At 41.5% G+C, this 16120-nt stretch overlaps 1 protein-coding gene across 1 annotated transcript; it reads right to left on the reverse strand.

Moving 5' to 3' along the window:
* Positions 1–3001: 3001 nt before the first annotated feature.
* LOC115700272 (uncharacterized) lies at positions 3002–4156 on the reverse strand. The gene has a single exon (XM_030627841.2). It carries the CDS (start codon positions 4154–4156, stop codon positions 3002–3004), a length of 1155 nt encoding a protein of 384 aa, XP_030483701.2.
* Between the last annotated feature and the right edge of the window lie 11964 nt (positions 4157–16120).

Consider the following 16120-nt stretch of genomic DNA (forward strand, 5'->3'; position numbering starts at 1 on the left):
TATATTTTTATATTGAAAATATTTTATTTAAGATTAATTTTATCTTTGTTTATAAATAATAATAGTATTTATGGCATAATAGAGAAAAAGAAATAAAAAGTTAAGAAAATGCATTGTTTTTATTTAAAGAAATACAAATTAATTAGATTTTAAATAAATATTTTTCATTAAAATTATTATGATATATTTCATGTTGAAAATATTTTATTTGGATTTAATGTTGTTTGTGTTTGATTGAAAAATAGCATTATTAAAAGAAAAGAAAAGAAATAAAAAATGACAAAAATAAAGCCCAAAGCTATAAAATTGGTATTTTTGAAGCCCAAAAGAGAGCACAAAAGGACAAAAGCCCATTTGGCCCTCTTCTTCTCCCCTGCCGACATCAGCGCCACGTGGCGCTCTCCCATTGGCTCGGAAAAAGCAGCAGCAGCCCCTCTGCTCACACGGGCGCGTGACGCGCACGGCTTCTCCTTGGCCGTGCGTGCGCGCCACCTTCCAGGCGTGCGAGTGGGCCTCGTCCCACCTTGTTCACCAAGCTTCAAAAAGGAAGCTTTCTCCTCTTTTCTGCATGCGCCAAGTGTCACTCAAAGGCTCAATTTGCTATTTTTTCAGCCAACAGAAGCTTGCCACGTGGCACCGCCTTGCCCAAGTCAGCCAATCAAAATGCGACACGTGGCACTCCGATTTTAATTATTTGTATTTACATTTTTACCCACATGCAATTTGTAATAAGTTTAATTGCACATTAGTCCTTTTACCCTTCTATAAATAGAAGCTTAGGATTTTAGAATTCAGTTACAGTTTCAGTTTCAGACAGAAAAATCCAGAGAAAACGCTCAGAGCGCTCAGTGTTAGTTTACCGTTTTCTTAGTTAATTTTCTTATGGGTTTCTAAGTTCCCTTATTATTAAGGAGGACGATGAAACCTAGTGTATTTAATTAAGTATTTATTTTTATTTTGATTCTCAGTACAATATATGCTTATGATTTTCGCTTCTTAAAATAATTTCTTTCATCTTTAATATCAAGTATTTTTTATAGTTAGAAATTATTTATGCTTGGTTCCATATTTTATTAAAAATAATATTCTTTGATTTTTTGTATTTACATTAAATTGTTTCACATTTAATGCTTAGAAGTTATAATTTTAAAGCGAAGGAAAATCTATTTTTTATTAGAAAATAATTGGTTTGATTACTGATTAAATTATGAGAATCAATATAAACATAAATATTTTTATATACACTTAAGTGGATTCTGAACCCTTAATAATATCCCAAAATATTTCTGAAAATATCTGTTACTGTCATTTTTATCATTTAAACACTTTATTTTATTTTGTTACCAAAAACCTCACCATTTTCGGAACTAGGTTAGAGTTTTATTAGCTTAGATTAAATAAGTATTTTCTTCGATTTCACGCAATTCCCATGGGTTCGACCTCGTTCTTCACAATCTCCATACTACAATAAAGATTCGTGCGCTTGCGAGTTGATAAATGTAAAACGTACCATTTTGGTATACAACAATGTGTTTTAAAATTAGTTGTTATTGTAACAAAATTAATTAGTTGTTTCATTTTAATTTAGGTAAAATTATAAAACTAATGCAGGTAAAAAAAGGGGGAAAATGCAGATTTTTCTGCCATTAATGGCAGAAAATTTGGTATTTCTCTCTCTCTCTCTCTCTCTCTCTCTCTCTCTCTCTCTCTCACTCTCTCTCTCTCTCTCTCATTTTTTTTATAATCCTGACAGTTTAAAACTGTCGCCTATACCCTATTATAGGCGACAGTTTCAAACTGTCAGGAAGTCCACATTAGCGATGATTTTTAACTGTCGCCTATTTTACCCGTTATGCGACAGTCATATAGGCGACGATTATTGAAACCGACGGGAATAGTTTAAATGACTATTTAAAAACGTTAAGAAAAACTATTTTTGTAGTAGTATGTTGAGGGAAAATTACCGGTTCTGAATTCTCAATGTTCTCCATGTGTCATCATGCTGGATGCCACATCACCTTGTACAGAATTTAGGACTAACTAGTTATACAGCAACAGTTTAGTCCAAAACCATGTAAATTATCACAAAGCTATTTTAATTGGAGTTCGTTACTTGTGCCTAAACACAGATTTATCTTATGACAAGTGATGAACTCCCACTGTCTCACAAGGGACAAGTTGAGTCGGTTTCACATTGAGCTGAGATCTGGGTATTTTATTTATTTTATTTGTTGAACAATCTTTACTTTTAGGCTTTTCGATTTGAACACTCTATTTATCACTAAAATTATTTCTTTTATAATGGGGGTTTCTATATATGAAAATTTGTAAGAATTATATGAAAACTTGTTTATGCCACAAATGTTTAACAAAGTCCAACAATAATTCAACAAGAATACATAACCGTAAAACACATAATAATATTAACTTCAACATTCATTTTTAACCTTGGTAGGTGCAAGTGCTTCTGTTGTGCCCCTTGGCACATCACTTGCCACAATTTCGTGGTATGATAATCCTTTCACCATTACAAGAAGTTTGGTTTGACTTAATTCTTCCAACCTTTTGCTTCTTGGGTCGCCCTACTGGTTGCTTCTCAGCAAGCACTCCAACTGTCATGTTCTATATGTCATCAGGCAATTCCCAATCATCCTCGTCACTAACTGGCATAATTATGCCTTCATATGTGCTCCTCCAATATTTTGTTGTGTAATATGGCGAGCATAGCGCATACATGCTAATACTTTATTGTTGAGCTGCAACACATGCATGAAGAAGAAAACTTCATGATTTGGAATAAACCGCAAGTGCAAGTCTATTCCTGCAGGTCCACCACGCCACCAGTCTCAATTTTTTCTCCAGGGTGAACCTGCAACGTGTAAGGTCCACATGTGTCAACGTTCAAATACTGAGATTTTTCAAAATGCAATGCCAAATCCTCCTCTATTTCTGGTGCTAGGGTTTTTGTCCACTTGTCAGCTTTTTCTTTTCACGTAGCAAATCACTGTTGGACTTTTGACCTCGGGAATGCTACAACAGCAGTGATCAAAAAGCCTCTTGCGTTCTTAGTTGTGTTGTTGAAGCTCTCAGCCCAGGTACTCGTCATTACATTGTAATGTACCCCTAGAAAGTACGACCGAACCCATTTATCAAATCCAATTTCCTCAAGATATTGTGCAATTGCAACATTCATTGCTCGAATGTTCTCAAATTCTCTGTGAAACTCTGATTTTGAATACTTGTAGGCACTTGTGTAAATATAATTTGTCAAGACATCAGTCTTGAACTTGTGGTTGACGTTCATAATAATGTGGTGGTAGCATGCACCGTAGTGTGCATCAGGGAACACGGTCTCCAAAGCATGAACAATGTTTTGATGCCTATCAGACAAGAAGGCTAATTTCTCAACATCAGCAATCGCTTCTTTCAATTTTCTCGTAGAATAGGTCCAAGAATTATGGTTTTTGCTGTCAACTACAACGAAATCTATCCGAAAAATATGGTTGCCTGCATCTAGTGCCACTGCACATAACATTTTCCCACCATACCTAGTCTTCAAGAAAGAACCATCAACGCATACAACAGGTCGGCAAAACCTAAACCCACGCCTACAAGGACCCAGAAGGAAGAAACAATACTTAAAGCGACCATCCTTTACCACAAAATTCATGATGCTACTTGGATTTCTCAACTGTAGGATGTGCATGTAATAAGGTAATTTCGAGTATGAACCTTCAGGTGTACCTCGAACTAGGTGTAGTGCCTTCTCTCTGCACCTCCAAGCCTTTTTATAACTTATTTGGATCATGTAATCCTTTTGCATATCTTTCCTTATATTAGAGGCCAAATGATCCGAGCCGTTAGTTGCGAACTTATCCTTAATTAGATGCGCAACTATCAAAGGTGATGCTTGACAGTTATCTTTTCCTCGAAATGTAGTCACATTAAACATGTTAGAAAATACGTTCTTCTTCGCTCTTAATCTCCACCCACAATCTGTATCCTTACATGTAATGTACCAAATAGTAGTACCGGACTTCCTAACGAAGTAGTCAAACCCTTTCTTCATTGCATACAAGCCAACAACCATTTTTAAATATTCTTTGTCTCTAAAAAACTTTCCTACATGTAACTCCCCGCCTGGTATGCCACCCATAGATATATAATGACTATAATCCTCAATATCTTCTCTTGTAAACATTTTCTCCTTGAATTTATAGTAACTTGTCAAAGAAAAAAAATGGATCGTTGAATCCAGTCTCATTGGTTCCTCTAGCATCATTAGGACCACTAGCATCATTGGTCTCTATAGCATTAATAGGACATGTACCGTCAGTGGTCTGTCTAACTTCACTGGTTCTTCTAGCTTCATTAGGACCTCTACCATCAGTGGTTCCTCTAGCATTACTGGTTTTGCATGGACGACTACTACTAGTACTAAGTGTTTTGGCGATTTTCTCTACGGGGCATTCTTTTTCGTGTCGATGGCCTGGGTGGTATTTGGTACAATAGTGGAGTCAAGTTCAAAGCTACAGCAGTAGGGACTTCTGTATCTTGGTCATCTCTTACGTCATCATTGCCCTCAACATATCATTCAGGGTCTGGACCATCAAAAAACCATCAATGAAGGGAATTTATGCTACAATGTCAGCACTCAGCATCTTAGTGTTTAATTCAGGTAACATATCGGCAACCAAAATCTTTAGATTTATATCTGGAACAAAACTCCCGACCTCGCTACGAGTGTCCTTAACAGTACTTGGTGTGGGACTAGGATCGATACAGACATTCTTCTTTAACAAAATCATAAACAAGGGTGTAAATTCATCTGGCTTCTTCGCAAGTGCAGACAAAAAGAACCTTGCACGCTAATCATTTTTAATAACTTCAGGGCAATACATTATGTAACACCCTAACTATTTTAGGCGTATTACGTGATTTTTGAACGTACTGTGCAGCTCGTTGCTAATCAACGAGGTTTATGGAAAAAAACGTGATTAATTAAAATTTTGCTTTTTCATTAAACTTATAAACCATTTTGCAAAAAGTCTCGGGATCCCGATTTATAAAAATATTTACAAACGTTTTTACTGTTCAACTTTTACATCAAAATAAAGTCGTCTAACGACAGTTACAAAATCTCGGCCGTCGTCCCGAGGATCGTACGCTCCAGGCCTAACCGCCCCGACATGTACAATCTCATATGCTCGGTCACGGTCCATCGGCATACGACCTTGCCTTTACCTACACATGAACATAAACTGTGAGTCGACAGACTCAGTAAGAAAAGCATAATAATATCATACATAAAACTGACTGCCGTGTCCAACACGATACTGAGTCCCGCTACTGCCATGTCCAACATGGTACTGAGCACTACTGCCATGTCCAACATGGTACTGAGTTTTGAACGTTCAGGGGACGGTACTATTGACAAGTATCCTCCTGATCGGTCGAACCGGTCATACTCCGCCGCCGGTCATACTCCGGCTGTACCGACGGGATAGGTCAATAGCACCGAACCACCAACCAAGTGTCGGCTGATCGGTCAAACCGGTCATACTCCGCCGCTTGGTCATACTCCAGCCTGTACCGACGTGACAGGGTTGGATGGTTCGAAGCCTAAATACATATCTAATGTAATCTAACAGGCTTCCTACATGCACGCTAAACATGTAATCTACATATGCATACTGTTATACTAATCTTACCTGGATTCCGATTTCGTGTGTCTTGCCAACCCGACCGGAATCCGAAGCTGAACGGCGGATTACTGGCTCCTAAACCATAAAAATCACAACGCTATAAGTGACACGCTAAATCACTTCCCGGGGACTAAAACTTGAAACTAAAAGTTTCCCTATCGATAAAAAGCATGGCAATACCCCTAAAAACCCAAAAACGAGGAAAACTAGGGTTCTGAAAAATCCCCAACCGGCAGACCGGTTGCCCAACCGAATTCGGTTCGGGAAATTCTGAACCCCCATCCGGAATTCCGGATGCTCAACCGGAATTCCGGTTCCTCGCAGGCAGCAACCATAAAATCTCATAACTTGACCAATTCGACCCCAATTGGTCCCAAACTTTCCAGACCTGTTCTATATGCCCCAAATAACAATTCTAGAGCATCAAACCTACCCAGAAACCACATAAGCAAAATTCACCATTGGAGCTCAAGCTTTGAGTTCCAAACTCAAGCTTGAGCAAAACCACCTAACATGCATCCTAACCTATTTAATTCTACTCAAGTAAGCATATAATCATCTCTGAAAACAAGCAGAAACATCCAGCAATTCACAGAAACAAAACATAGCATTTTCCCTCAAAAATCACATATTTTAACATAGAAATTAAAAGCTTTGGACACCCTATCTAGCATGCTTCAAACAACTCAATTAACATCACATACACATGCTTTGATCCTCATAAATCAACAACAAAAGACAGCAGCAACAATCACATGGAAATCCAACATGCATCATCATTTTTTTCAAGAAATTTAAAGAGAAAGGAACTAGGGAGCACATACCACAACAAGGGATCACTAAAGTTGCAATCTAGGGCTTGAATCACCACCAAAAATCCCAGCTTTTGAACCCTAAGTCTCAGCCGAAAGTGAGAGGAAAAGAGAGAGAGTTTTTCTATTTTGAAATTTCTAACTTTTGACTAAGTGTTGAAAAATGAGAGAAAAAGGATTTTCATGCATATAATACCATTTTATTAAATCCATTTCAGCCAAAAAGATTATTTAAAAATAAACATTTAATTCATTTATTAAATCATATAAGACAAAACACTAATGGGGCAAAAAGACCATTTTGCCCCTCCACCATAAAATCACATAAATCATACTAAAGGGGTATTTTTGGGACATTCTAAATTCCCGGCCATTCCCGACATTCCCAATGTCTAACACCCGTCCCCAAAATACTAACATACTAAGTTGTGATTTCTACTGAGCCAAACGCCGCGTTCCAAAATACCGGACACCGGAAATGCGAAATATAAAAGCTACTGATAACATACTCATGCATATCTGAATTCCATAATAAACTATTTAAATGGCTATAAATAATTTCATGATTAAACATAAACAACTGCTAATTTCCAAATTAACTAAGCGGGCTTTACAACTATCCCCCCCTTAAAAGGATTTCGTCCCCGAAATCTAACCTGAATAACTCTGGATATTGAGCTCGCATAACTGATTCTAGCTCCCAGGTGGCTTCTTCCACCTTACTGTTTCTCCAGAGAACCTTGACCAACGCTATGGTCTTATTCCGAAGGACTTTATCCTTTCTATCCAGGATCTGCACTGGCTGTTCCTCATAAGACATATCCGATCGGCGAAGGCTCTCATAACCGAGTATATGAGAGGGGTCCGAAACGTATTTTCTCAACATTGAGACATGAAATACGTTGTGCACTCGTCGATAAGGCTGGAGGCAATGCTAACCGATATGCCACTTGACCTATCTTCTCGAGAATCTCGAAAGGTCCTGTAAATCTAGGGCATAACTTGCCTCTTTTCCCGAAACGTTTAATCCCCTTCATCGGAGATACTCGCAAAAACACATGGTCCCCTACTCGGAACTCAACATCCCTACGTTTCGGATCTGCGTAACTCTTCCATCCGCTCCGGGAGGCAAGCATTCTAGCTTTAATCTTCTCTATTGCCTCATTGGTCCGCTGAACTGACTCTGGACCTAGGTATTTCCTCTCCCCTGTCTCATCCCAGTGGATAGGGGATCTACATTTCCTACCGTACAACAGTTCGTAGGGTGCCATCCCTATCGTACTCTGGTAACTGTTGTTGTATGAAAATTCTATTAACGGTAGATATTTACTCCATGAACCCTCAAAGTCCATAACACAGGCTCTCAGCATATCCTCCAATATCTGAATTGTCCTTTCGGACTGACCGTCTGTCTGAGGATGAAATGCTGTACTGAATTTTAGTTTCGTACCCATTGCCCGTTGCAAACTCTGCCAAAATTTGGAGGTGAATTTCGGATCCCTGTCCGACACTATAGACTTCGGTACCCCGTGAAGTCTCACTATCTCTTTGACGTACAGTTCTGCCAACTGATCCACTGTAAATGTTGTTCTAACCGGCAGAAAATGAGCAGATTTCGTAAATCGATCCACCACTACCCAGATGGAGTCATACATACCCGTGGTCCTAGGTAACCCGACCACAAAATCCATCGTAATATCCTCCCATTTCCATTCTGGTAGGGTTAGAGGCTGCAACAACCCTGCTGGTCTCTGATGTTCAGCCTTGATCTTCTGACACGTGAGGCATCTCGAAACGAATTCTACCAAATTCTTCTTCATACCGTTCCACCAGAAGTACGGTTTCAAGTCTTGGTACATCTTGGTGGTGCCGGGATGCAGAGAATATGGAGTAGAATGAGCCTCCTCAAAGATCTCGTTTCTCAAGTCCACACTGTTCGGGACACAAACCCTGGCTTTATACAAAAGTATCCCACTGTCTGACACTGAAAAGTCTTTGGCTTGACCAGCCAATACCTCATCTCGGATCTTCACTAACTCCGGATCTGTTGTCTGAGCAACCTTTATTCTTTCTAACAGATCAGATTGCAGCGTTAAGTTGTGAAGTTGACCTACCACAAACTCAATGCTGGATCTAACCATATCCTCTGCTAGCTGAGGTGAGATCTGAACCATGCTATCTACTTGCCCGGGACCCTTTCTGCTCAGGGCATCGGCCACTACATTGGCTTTCCCGGGATGGTAAAGGATCTCACAATCATAATCCTTCACTAATTCCAACCAACGCCTTTGTCTCATGTTCAAATCTTTCTGAGTAAAGAAATACTTGAGACTTTTATGGTCGGTATAGATCTCGCACTTCTCCCCATACAAGTAATGCCGCCAAATCTTCAGTGCAAAAACCACTGCGGCTAATTCTAAATCATGAGTCGGGTATCGCTGTTCATAATCCTTTAACTGACGGGAGGCATAAGCGATAACCCGATCGGCTTGCATCAATACGCACCCCAAACCCTGTTTGGATGCGTCACAATAGACCACGAACTTCTCCTCGTCCGCAGGCAAAGCTAGTACCGGAGCAGTAATCAATCTCTGTTTCAGCTCCTGAAAACTAGCTTCGCATTTATCTGTCCAGATAAATCGCTGATTCTTCTTTGTAAGCTCGGTTAGGGGCATTGAAATTTTGGAGAACCCCTCCACGAACCTACGGTAGTACCCAGCTAATCCCAAAAAGCTTCTGATCTCTGTCACTGTCTTCGGTCTCGGCCAATCCCTGACGGATTCAATCTTCCCGGGATCCACCTTGATCCCATCTTTACTTACAATGTGCCCTAGGAAGGACACCTGAGACAACCAGAACTCACATTTCTTGAACTTGGCGTAGAGTCTATGTTCTCGAAGTCGTTGCAGTACCATCTGCAGATGTAACTCATGCTCCTCTTCTGATTGAGAGTACACGAGGATGTCGTCGATAAACACAATCACACAGATATCGAGGAAATCCTTGAATACTCTGTTCATCAGGTCCATGAATGCTGCAGGAGCGTTGGTTAGTCCGAATGACATAACCAGAAACTCGTAGTGTCCATACCTAGTGCGGAAAGCCGTCTTTGGAATGTCCTCCTCTCGGATCCTCAACTGATGATAACCCGAACGGAGATCAATCTTAGAAAAGACCGTCTTCCCTTGAAGCTGATCGAACAAGTCATCGATCCTAGGTAATGGATATTTATTCTTCACCGTCAGCTTGTTCAACTCTCTGTAGTCGATGCACATTCTCATAGATCCATCCTTCTTCTTCACGAATAAAACCGGGGCTCCCCAAGGTGACACACTGGGCCGAATGAACCCTATGTCAAGCAACCCTTGGAGCTGAATCTTCAATTCCTTAAGTTCAGCTGGAGCCATCCTATACGGGGCTTTAGAAACCGGATCCACCCCTGGTGCCAAGTCAATCACGAAGTCAATCTCCCGATGAGGTGGTAACCCTGGAAGTTCTTCGGGAAAAACGTCCAAAAATTCCCGAACCACTCTGATGTCCTCTGGCCGAATGGTGTCTGGCCGAGTGGTGTCCACCACCACGGCCAGAAACCCTAAGCACCCACCGTGCAGTAATTCTCTCGCTGACATAGCCGAGATCACCGGGATCCGAGATCCCTGAACCGAACCCACAAATACGAATGGTTCTTTACTTTCCGGTTGGAAGACCACCATCTTCCTCTTACAATCAATGCTCCCCGAATATTTAGATAGGAAATCCATTCCTAAAATAATATCAAATTCGACTAAGCTCATCTCTATCAGATCAGCGCTTAACTCTCTACCATCTATCGTGATCGGCATAGATCTAATCCACCTATTGGAGATAACCAATTCTCCGCTGTAATGTGGTTCCAAACCCCGATTCATATCTATCAAAGTGGTCTACCCAACTTACTAAAGACTCGGCCGCCACATAAGAATGCGTAGCCCCGAATCAAACAAAGATCGAATAAAACGAGTTGTTAATAAAGAGCCGACCCGTAACAACCGATGGGCCGGCATCCGCATCGGCTGCGTGATAGCGAATACCCCCTGGAGTGGGTATCGCCGGAGCTCTCGGTGCCTACGGCGGAGCCGGGGACATTCCCTCTTGAAGTGCCGGGCATGCCACAATGGAAGCATCCCCGCCGCACTCGCCCCGATGGTGCCTCTTGCGGTAGGGCACTCGGGATAGGAGAATCGGGTCTCATTACCACCAGACGACTCCTCTCGTTCGGTTCCCCCGAACCTCTTGTTCGACTCGAGCCGCCGGAAGCGGTGGGTGCCCTCTTCCTCGATCAATGGCCGAACCACTACTCCCCGCCGAAGCCCGATGCGGAGGGGTAGGAGCTCCGCCACTAACCGAGTACCGGGCCGATTCCCGACATACACCCCACTGCGCCCTCAGCTCGCAGTGCCTTCTCCACCATCTGAGCATAGGTGGTGCTGTCGTCAGTGGTAATCATCAGGTCATGCCTGATCTTGGGACTCAACCCGTCCAGATACTTCTCCTTCCTACTGAAGTCGGTCGGCACAATTCCCGAGGCTAACCTCGCCAACCGGTCAAACTGAGTAGTATACTCAGTGACACTCATGTTCTCCCGCTGGGTCAGGTGAACGAACTCTTTCCTCTTGGCGCTTCTGACCGCCTCATTATAGTATTTCGCATTGAAGAGTTCCTGGAACCTTTCCTGTGTCATGGTGGTGACATCGTGAATCCGAGACACCATGTCCCACCATACTGTGGCATCCTCCCGGAACCGGAATGTGGCGCACACCACTTTCTGTCATTACGGTGACACCCATGAAGTTCAAAATTGGGTGATCACCGTCGGCCCACCGGCGGCTTTCGACACATCTGGACCTCCCAGGAATACCGGAGGTGCTTGTTTCCGGAACCGCTCATACCAAGGTTCCAATCTATGGGCCGCCACTACCATCTCGGCACAGGCGGCGAGGCGGGTGCCACCGGAACTGCGGCAGGGCTGCGGGAGCACCCCGCCGTCTCAACCTCTCGAATCTCGAGGTCTTGTTCTTCGATCCGGGCTTGCATCTCCGCAAACCGCAACTCCCGATTCGGGGCTCCCCGATCGGGGGGAGCACAGGCGACTGTGGCGGGTCCTCAACACCCCGACCACGAGCCCTGCCTCGGGGACTTCTACCTCGGCCCCTAGCAGGTGGGGGAAACCGAGCTCCCTCTCCCTGATTCGACCCCACGGAGTTGCCCCGACTCCTGGTAGTCCGCCTGGCGTCCATCTAATTAGAACCGCCTGCGAAACCAAGAGTTGGCATATCAGGTCGTATTCAAGGCGAGCTTACTAATGCCGCTTAATTTGGAAATTAGAAATGAAACATGCGCCTATTCTACTATCAGGCTACTAACATGCTTCCTAACAGGCTTTTCTTTTTCATAACTGAATAAAATAAACTACTAAAGCAATAAAGGCTTACTGAACCGTGAACCGAGCTAACTGCTGATGATGATTGTACATGTCGTGACGATCTTCGGAAGACAACCTGGCGGCTCTGATACCAAATTGTAACACCCTAACTATTTTAGGCGTATTACGTGATTTTTGAACGTACTGTGCAGCTCGTTGCTAATCAACGAGGTTTATGGAAAAAAACGTGATTAATTAAAATTTTGCTTTTTCATTAAACTTATAAACCATTTTGCAAAAAGTCTCGGGATCCCGATTTATAAAAATATTTACAAACGTTTTTACTGTTCAACTTTTACATCAAAATAAAGTCGTCTAACGACAGTTACAAAATCTCAGCCTCGTCCCGAGGATCGTACGCTCCAGCCTAACCGCCCCGACATGTACAATCTCATATGCTCGGTCACGGTCCATCGCCTACGACCTTGCCTTTACCTACACATGAACATAAGCCGTGAGTCGACGGACTCGCAAGAAAAGCATAATAATATCATACATAAAACCGATCGCCGTGTCCAACACGATACCGAGTCCCGCCATCGCCATGTCCAACATGGTGCCGAGCACTACCGCCATGTCCAACATGGTACCGAGTTTTGAACGTTCGGGGGACGGTACTATTGACAAGTATCCTCCCGATCGGCCGAACCGGTCATACTCCGCCGTCGGTCATACTCCACTGTACCGACGGGATAGGTCAATAAGATCGAACCACCAACCAAGTGTCACTGATCGGCCAAACCGGCCATACTCCGCCGTCGGTCATACTCCACTCGTACCGACGTGACGGGGTTGGATGGTTCGAAGCCTAAATACATATCTAATGTAATCTAACGTGCTTCCTACATGCACGCTAAACATGTAATCTACATATGCATACTGTTATACTAATCTTACCCGGATTCCGATTTCGTGTGTGCGTCAACTCGACGAACCGAAGCCGAACGGACGGATCGGCTCCTAAACCATAAAAATCACAACGCTATAAGTGACACGCTAAAATCACTTCCCGGGGACTAAACTTGAAAACTAAAGTTTCCCTATCGATAAAAAGCATGGCAATACCCCTAAAAACCCAAAAACGAGGAAAACTAGGGTTCTGAAAAATCCCCAACCTGACAGACGGTTGCCCAACCGAATTCCGGTTCGGGAAATTTCGAACCCCCATCCGAATTCCGGATGCTCAACCGAATTCGGTTCCTCGCAGCAAAGAACCATAAAATCTCATAACTTGACCAATTCGACCCCAATTGGTCCCAAACTTTCCAGACCTGTTCTATATGCCCCAAATAACAATTCTAGAGCATCAAACCTACCCAGAAACCACATAAGCAAAATTCACCATTGGAGCTCAAGCTTTGAGTTCCAAACTCAAGCTTGAGCAAAACCACCTAACATGCATCCTAACCTATTTAATTCTACTCAAGTAAGCATATAATCATCTCTGAAAACAAGCAGAAACATCCAGCAATTCACAGAAACAAAACATAGCATTTTCCCTCAAAAATCACATATTTTAACATAGAAATTAAAAGCTTTGGACACCCTATCTAGCATGCTTCAAACAACTCAATTAACATCACATACACATGCTTTGATCCTCATAAATCAACAACAAAAGACAGCAGCAACAATCACATGGAAATCCAACATGCATCATCATTTTTTTCAAGAAATTTAAAGAGAAAGGAACTAGGGAGCACATACCACAACAAGGGATCACTAAAGTTGCAATCTAGGGCTTGAATCACCACCAAAAATCCCAGCTTTTGAACCCTAAGTCTCAGCCGAAAGTGAGAGGAAAAGAGAGAGAGTTTTTCTATTTTGAAATTTCTAACTTTTGACTAAGTGTTGAAAAATGAGAGAAAAAGGATTTTCATGCATATAATACCATTTTATTAAATCCATTTCAGCCAAAAAGATTATTTAAAAATAAACATTTAATTCATTTATTAAATCATATAAGACAAAACACTAATGGGGCAAAAAGACCATTTTGCCCCTCCACCATAAAATCACATAAATCATACTAAAGGGGTATTTTTGGGACATTCTAAATTCCCGGCCATTCCCGACATTCCCAATGTCTAACACCCGTCCCCAAAATACTAACATACTAAGTTGTGATTTCTACTGAGCCAAACGCCGCGTTCCAAAATACCGGACACCGGAAATGCGAAATATAAAAGCTACTGATAACATACTCATGCATATCTGAATTCCATAATAAACTATTTAAATGGCTATAAATAATTTCATGATTAAACATAAACAACTGCTAATTTCCAAATTAACTAAGCGGGCTTTACACATTAAGTCTTTCACGTACTTATAATTTACTTCTAATTTTAAGTCATACTGCACTTTGTCAACATTGAGTTCTTCGCACAAAAAATCAACCAAACCTGAGTAGTTTATGTTCGTATCAATCTCAAATGTCAAATTTTTAGCCTGGTTATAAACTCAATCTCTACCTTCAAGCTCTTAAACACTATTATACATAACAACTGCATCAACAGTTAAACCTGTCACATATATTAAAAATAAAATATAATTACAATTTAGAACAAATATCTCACTATAAAGCAATAAAATTCTTGAAAATGCCATAAATATGTAAACCATCAGACAATCATCGGGCCCCAATCAGGCCAATATCTGGCTCATCAAAAATCAAAGTTCCCAACCCCATATTGGACAACCATTGGGCCCCTATTGGGCCCATTAAAAATCAAAAATCCCCAACCCGATATCGGACAACAATCGGGCCCCAATCAGGCCAATATTAGGCCCATCAAAAATCAAAATCCCCAATCCCATATTGGACAAAAATTAGGCCCCAATCGAGCCAATAGTAGGCCTATCAAAAATCAAAGTGCCCAATCCCCTATCGGACAATCATTGGGCCCCTATTGGGCCCATCAAAAATCAAAATCTCCAACCCCATATTGTACAACCATCAGGCCCCAATCGGGCCAATATTGGGCCCATCAAAAATCAAAGTCCCCAAACCCCATATCAGACAACCATCGGGCCCCTATCAACCCATATCGGGCCAATAAAAAATCAAAATCCCCAACCCCATATCGAAAAACCATTGAGCCCCAATTGGGCCAATATCGGGCCCATCAAAAGTTAAAGTCCCCAACCCCATATTGGACAACAATCGGGGCCCATTGGGCTTACATCCCTGTCATGATACCAAGTATGGTATCGAACCACCATCGGGGCCACATCAAACCCCATCGGACTAAACTAAAAAAATCGCAAAACTAGAAAAAATACAGTATTCACAGACAACACCTATTTCAATACGCAAAATAGTAAAATAACAGCAAAAACCCAAGATCAAGCATCAAAATAACATTCTAAATTAAATATAACAACAACCAACATGATTACACAAAAAAAAAAAAAATTACCCATCAGCTATATATGTGTATAATCCTCCGTCCAAAAATGAGAGAAAATATGTAGCTTGTAGTGTAGTAGCTTGTGGCGTAGTGAAGTGAAGAGAATGAATGAAAAGAAGAAAAAATTTTGTTTCTTTGTGGTGGTGGAGGAGTGCTTGGGCATTAGACAGACTGAGGGAAAGAGAGAAGAGAGAGCTCTGTTTTTGCACCAAAAAAGTCTGTCTTTTCTTTTTTTTTTCTTTTTTATTATGAAAGAAAAAAAGGAAACAAGATCTGTAAACATCTCATTTTTATGTATAAATAAGAATATGGTTCTGGGCAATTCAGTTTCTATTTTAACTTTACTAAAAAGCTAAGTTTGATAATATATATATATATATATTTTTTTATTATAGAAAATCTCAAACACAAAAAAATCAAAGAATTCCACACTGTGGAAAATTTTAACTCAGAATAATTAGCATAGATAAGTTGGGAACAAATGCTAACCTCTTCGTAGCACGAACGGATTTATGTGCGGAGATGCTTCGTGGTCGTCGTCATGGCCGGAGAGGGAACAAATCGGGGTTGGGCGATGCCTCCGACGAGATGAGAATGAGATTGGTTCGTGCATGGGATTGGTTTTGTATAAGGGGCTAGCTGATGGATTTTTTAGAGCTGATGGGTTTTTTAGGGCAACTGGGGTTTTTTTATTTCAAGAGAAAAAAAAATAATAGAGGCGGGAGATGA

Source organism: Cannabis sativa, chromosome 8, assembly GCF_029168945.1.
Source record: "Cannabis sativa cultivar Pink pepper isolate KNU-18-1 chromosome 8, ASM2916894v1, whole genome shotgun sequence".
Lineage (NCBI taxonomy): Eukaryota > Viridiplantae > Streptophyta > Magnoliopsida > Rosales > Cannabaceae > Cannabis > Cannabis sativa.

What these genes read in the sequence shown, in the direction of transcription:
- LOC115700272 (XM_030627841.2), bottom strand. Translation starts at nt 4,156, where the DNA reads ATGGGTGGCATACCAGGCGGGGAGTTACATGTAGGAAAGTTTTTTAGA.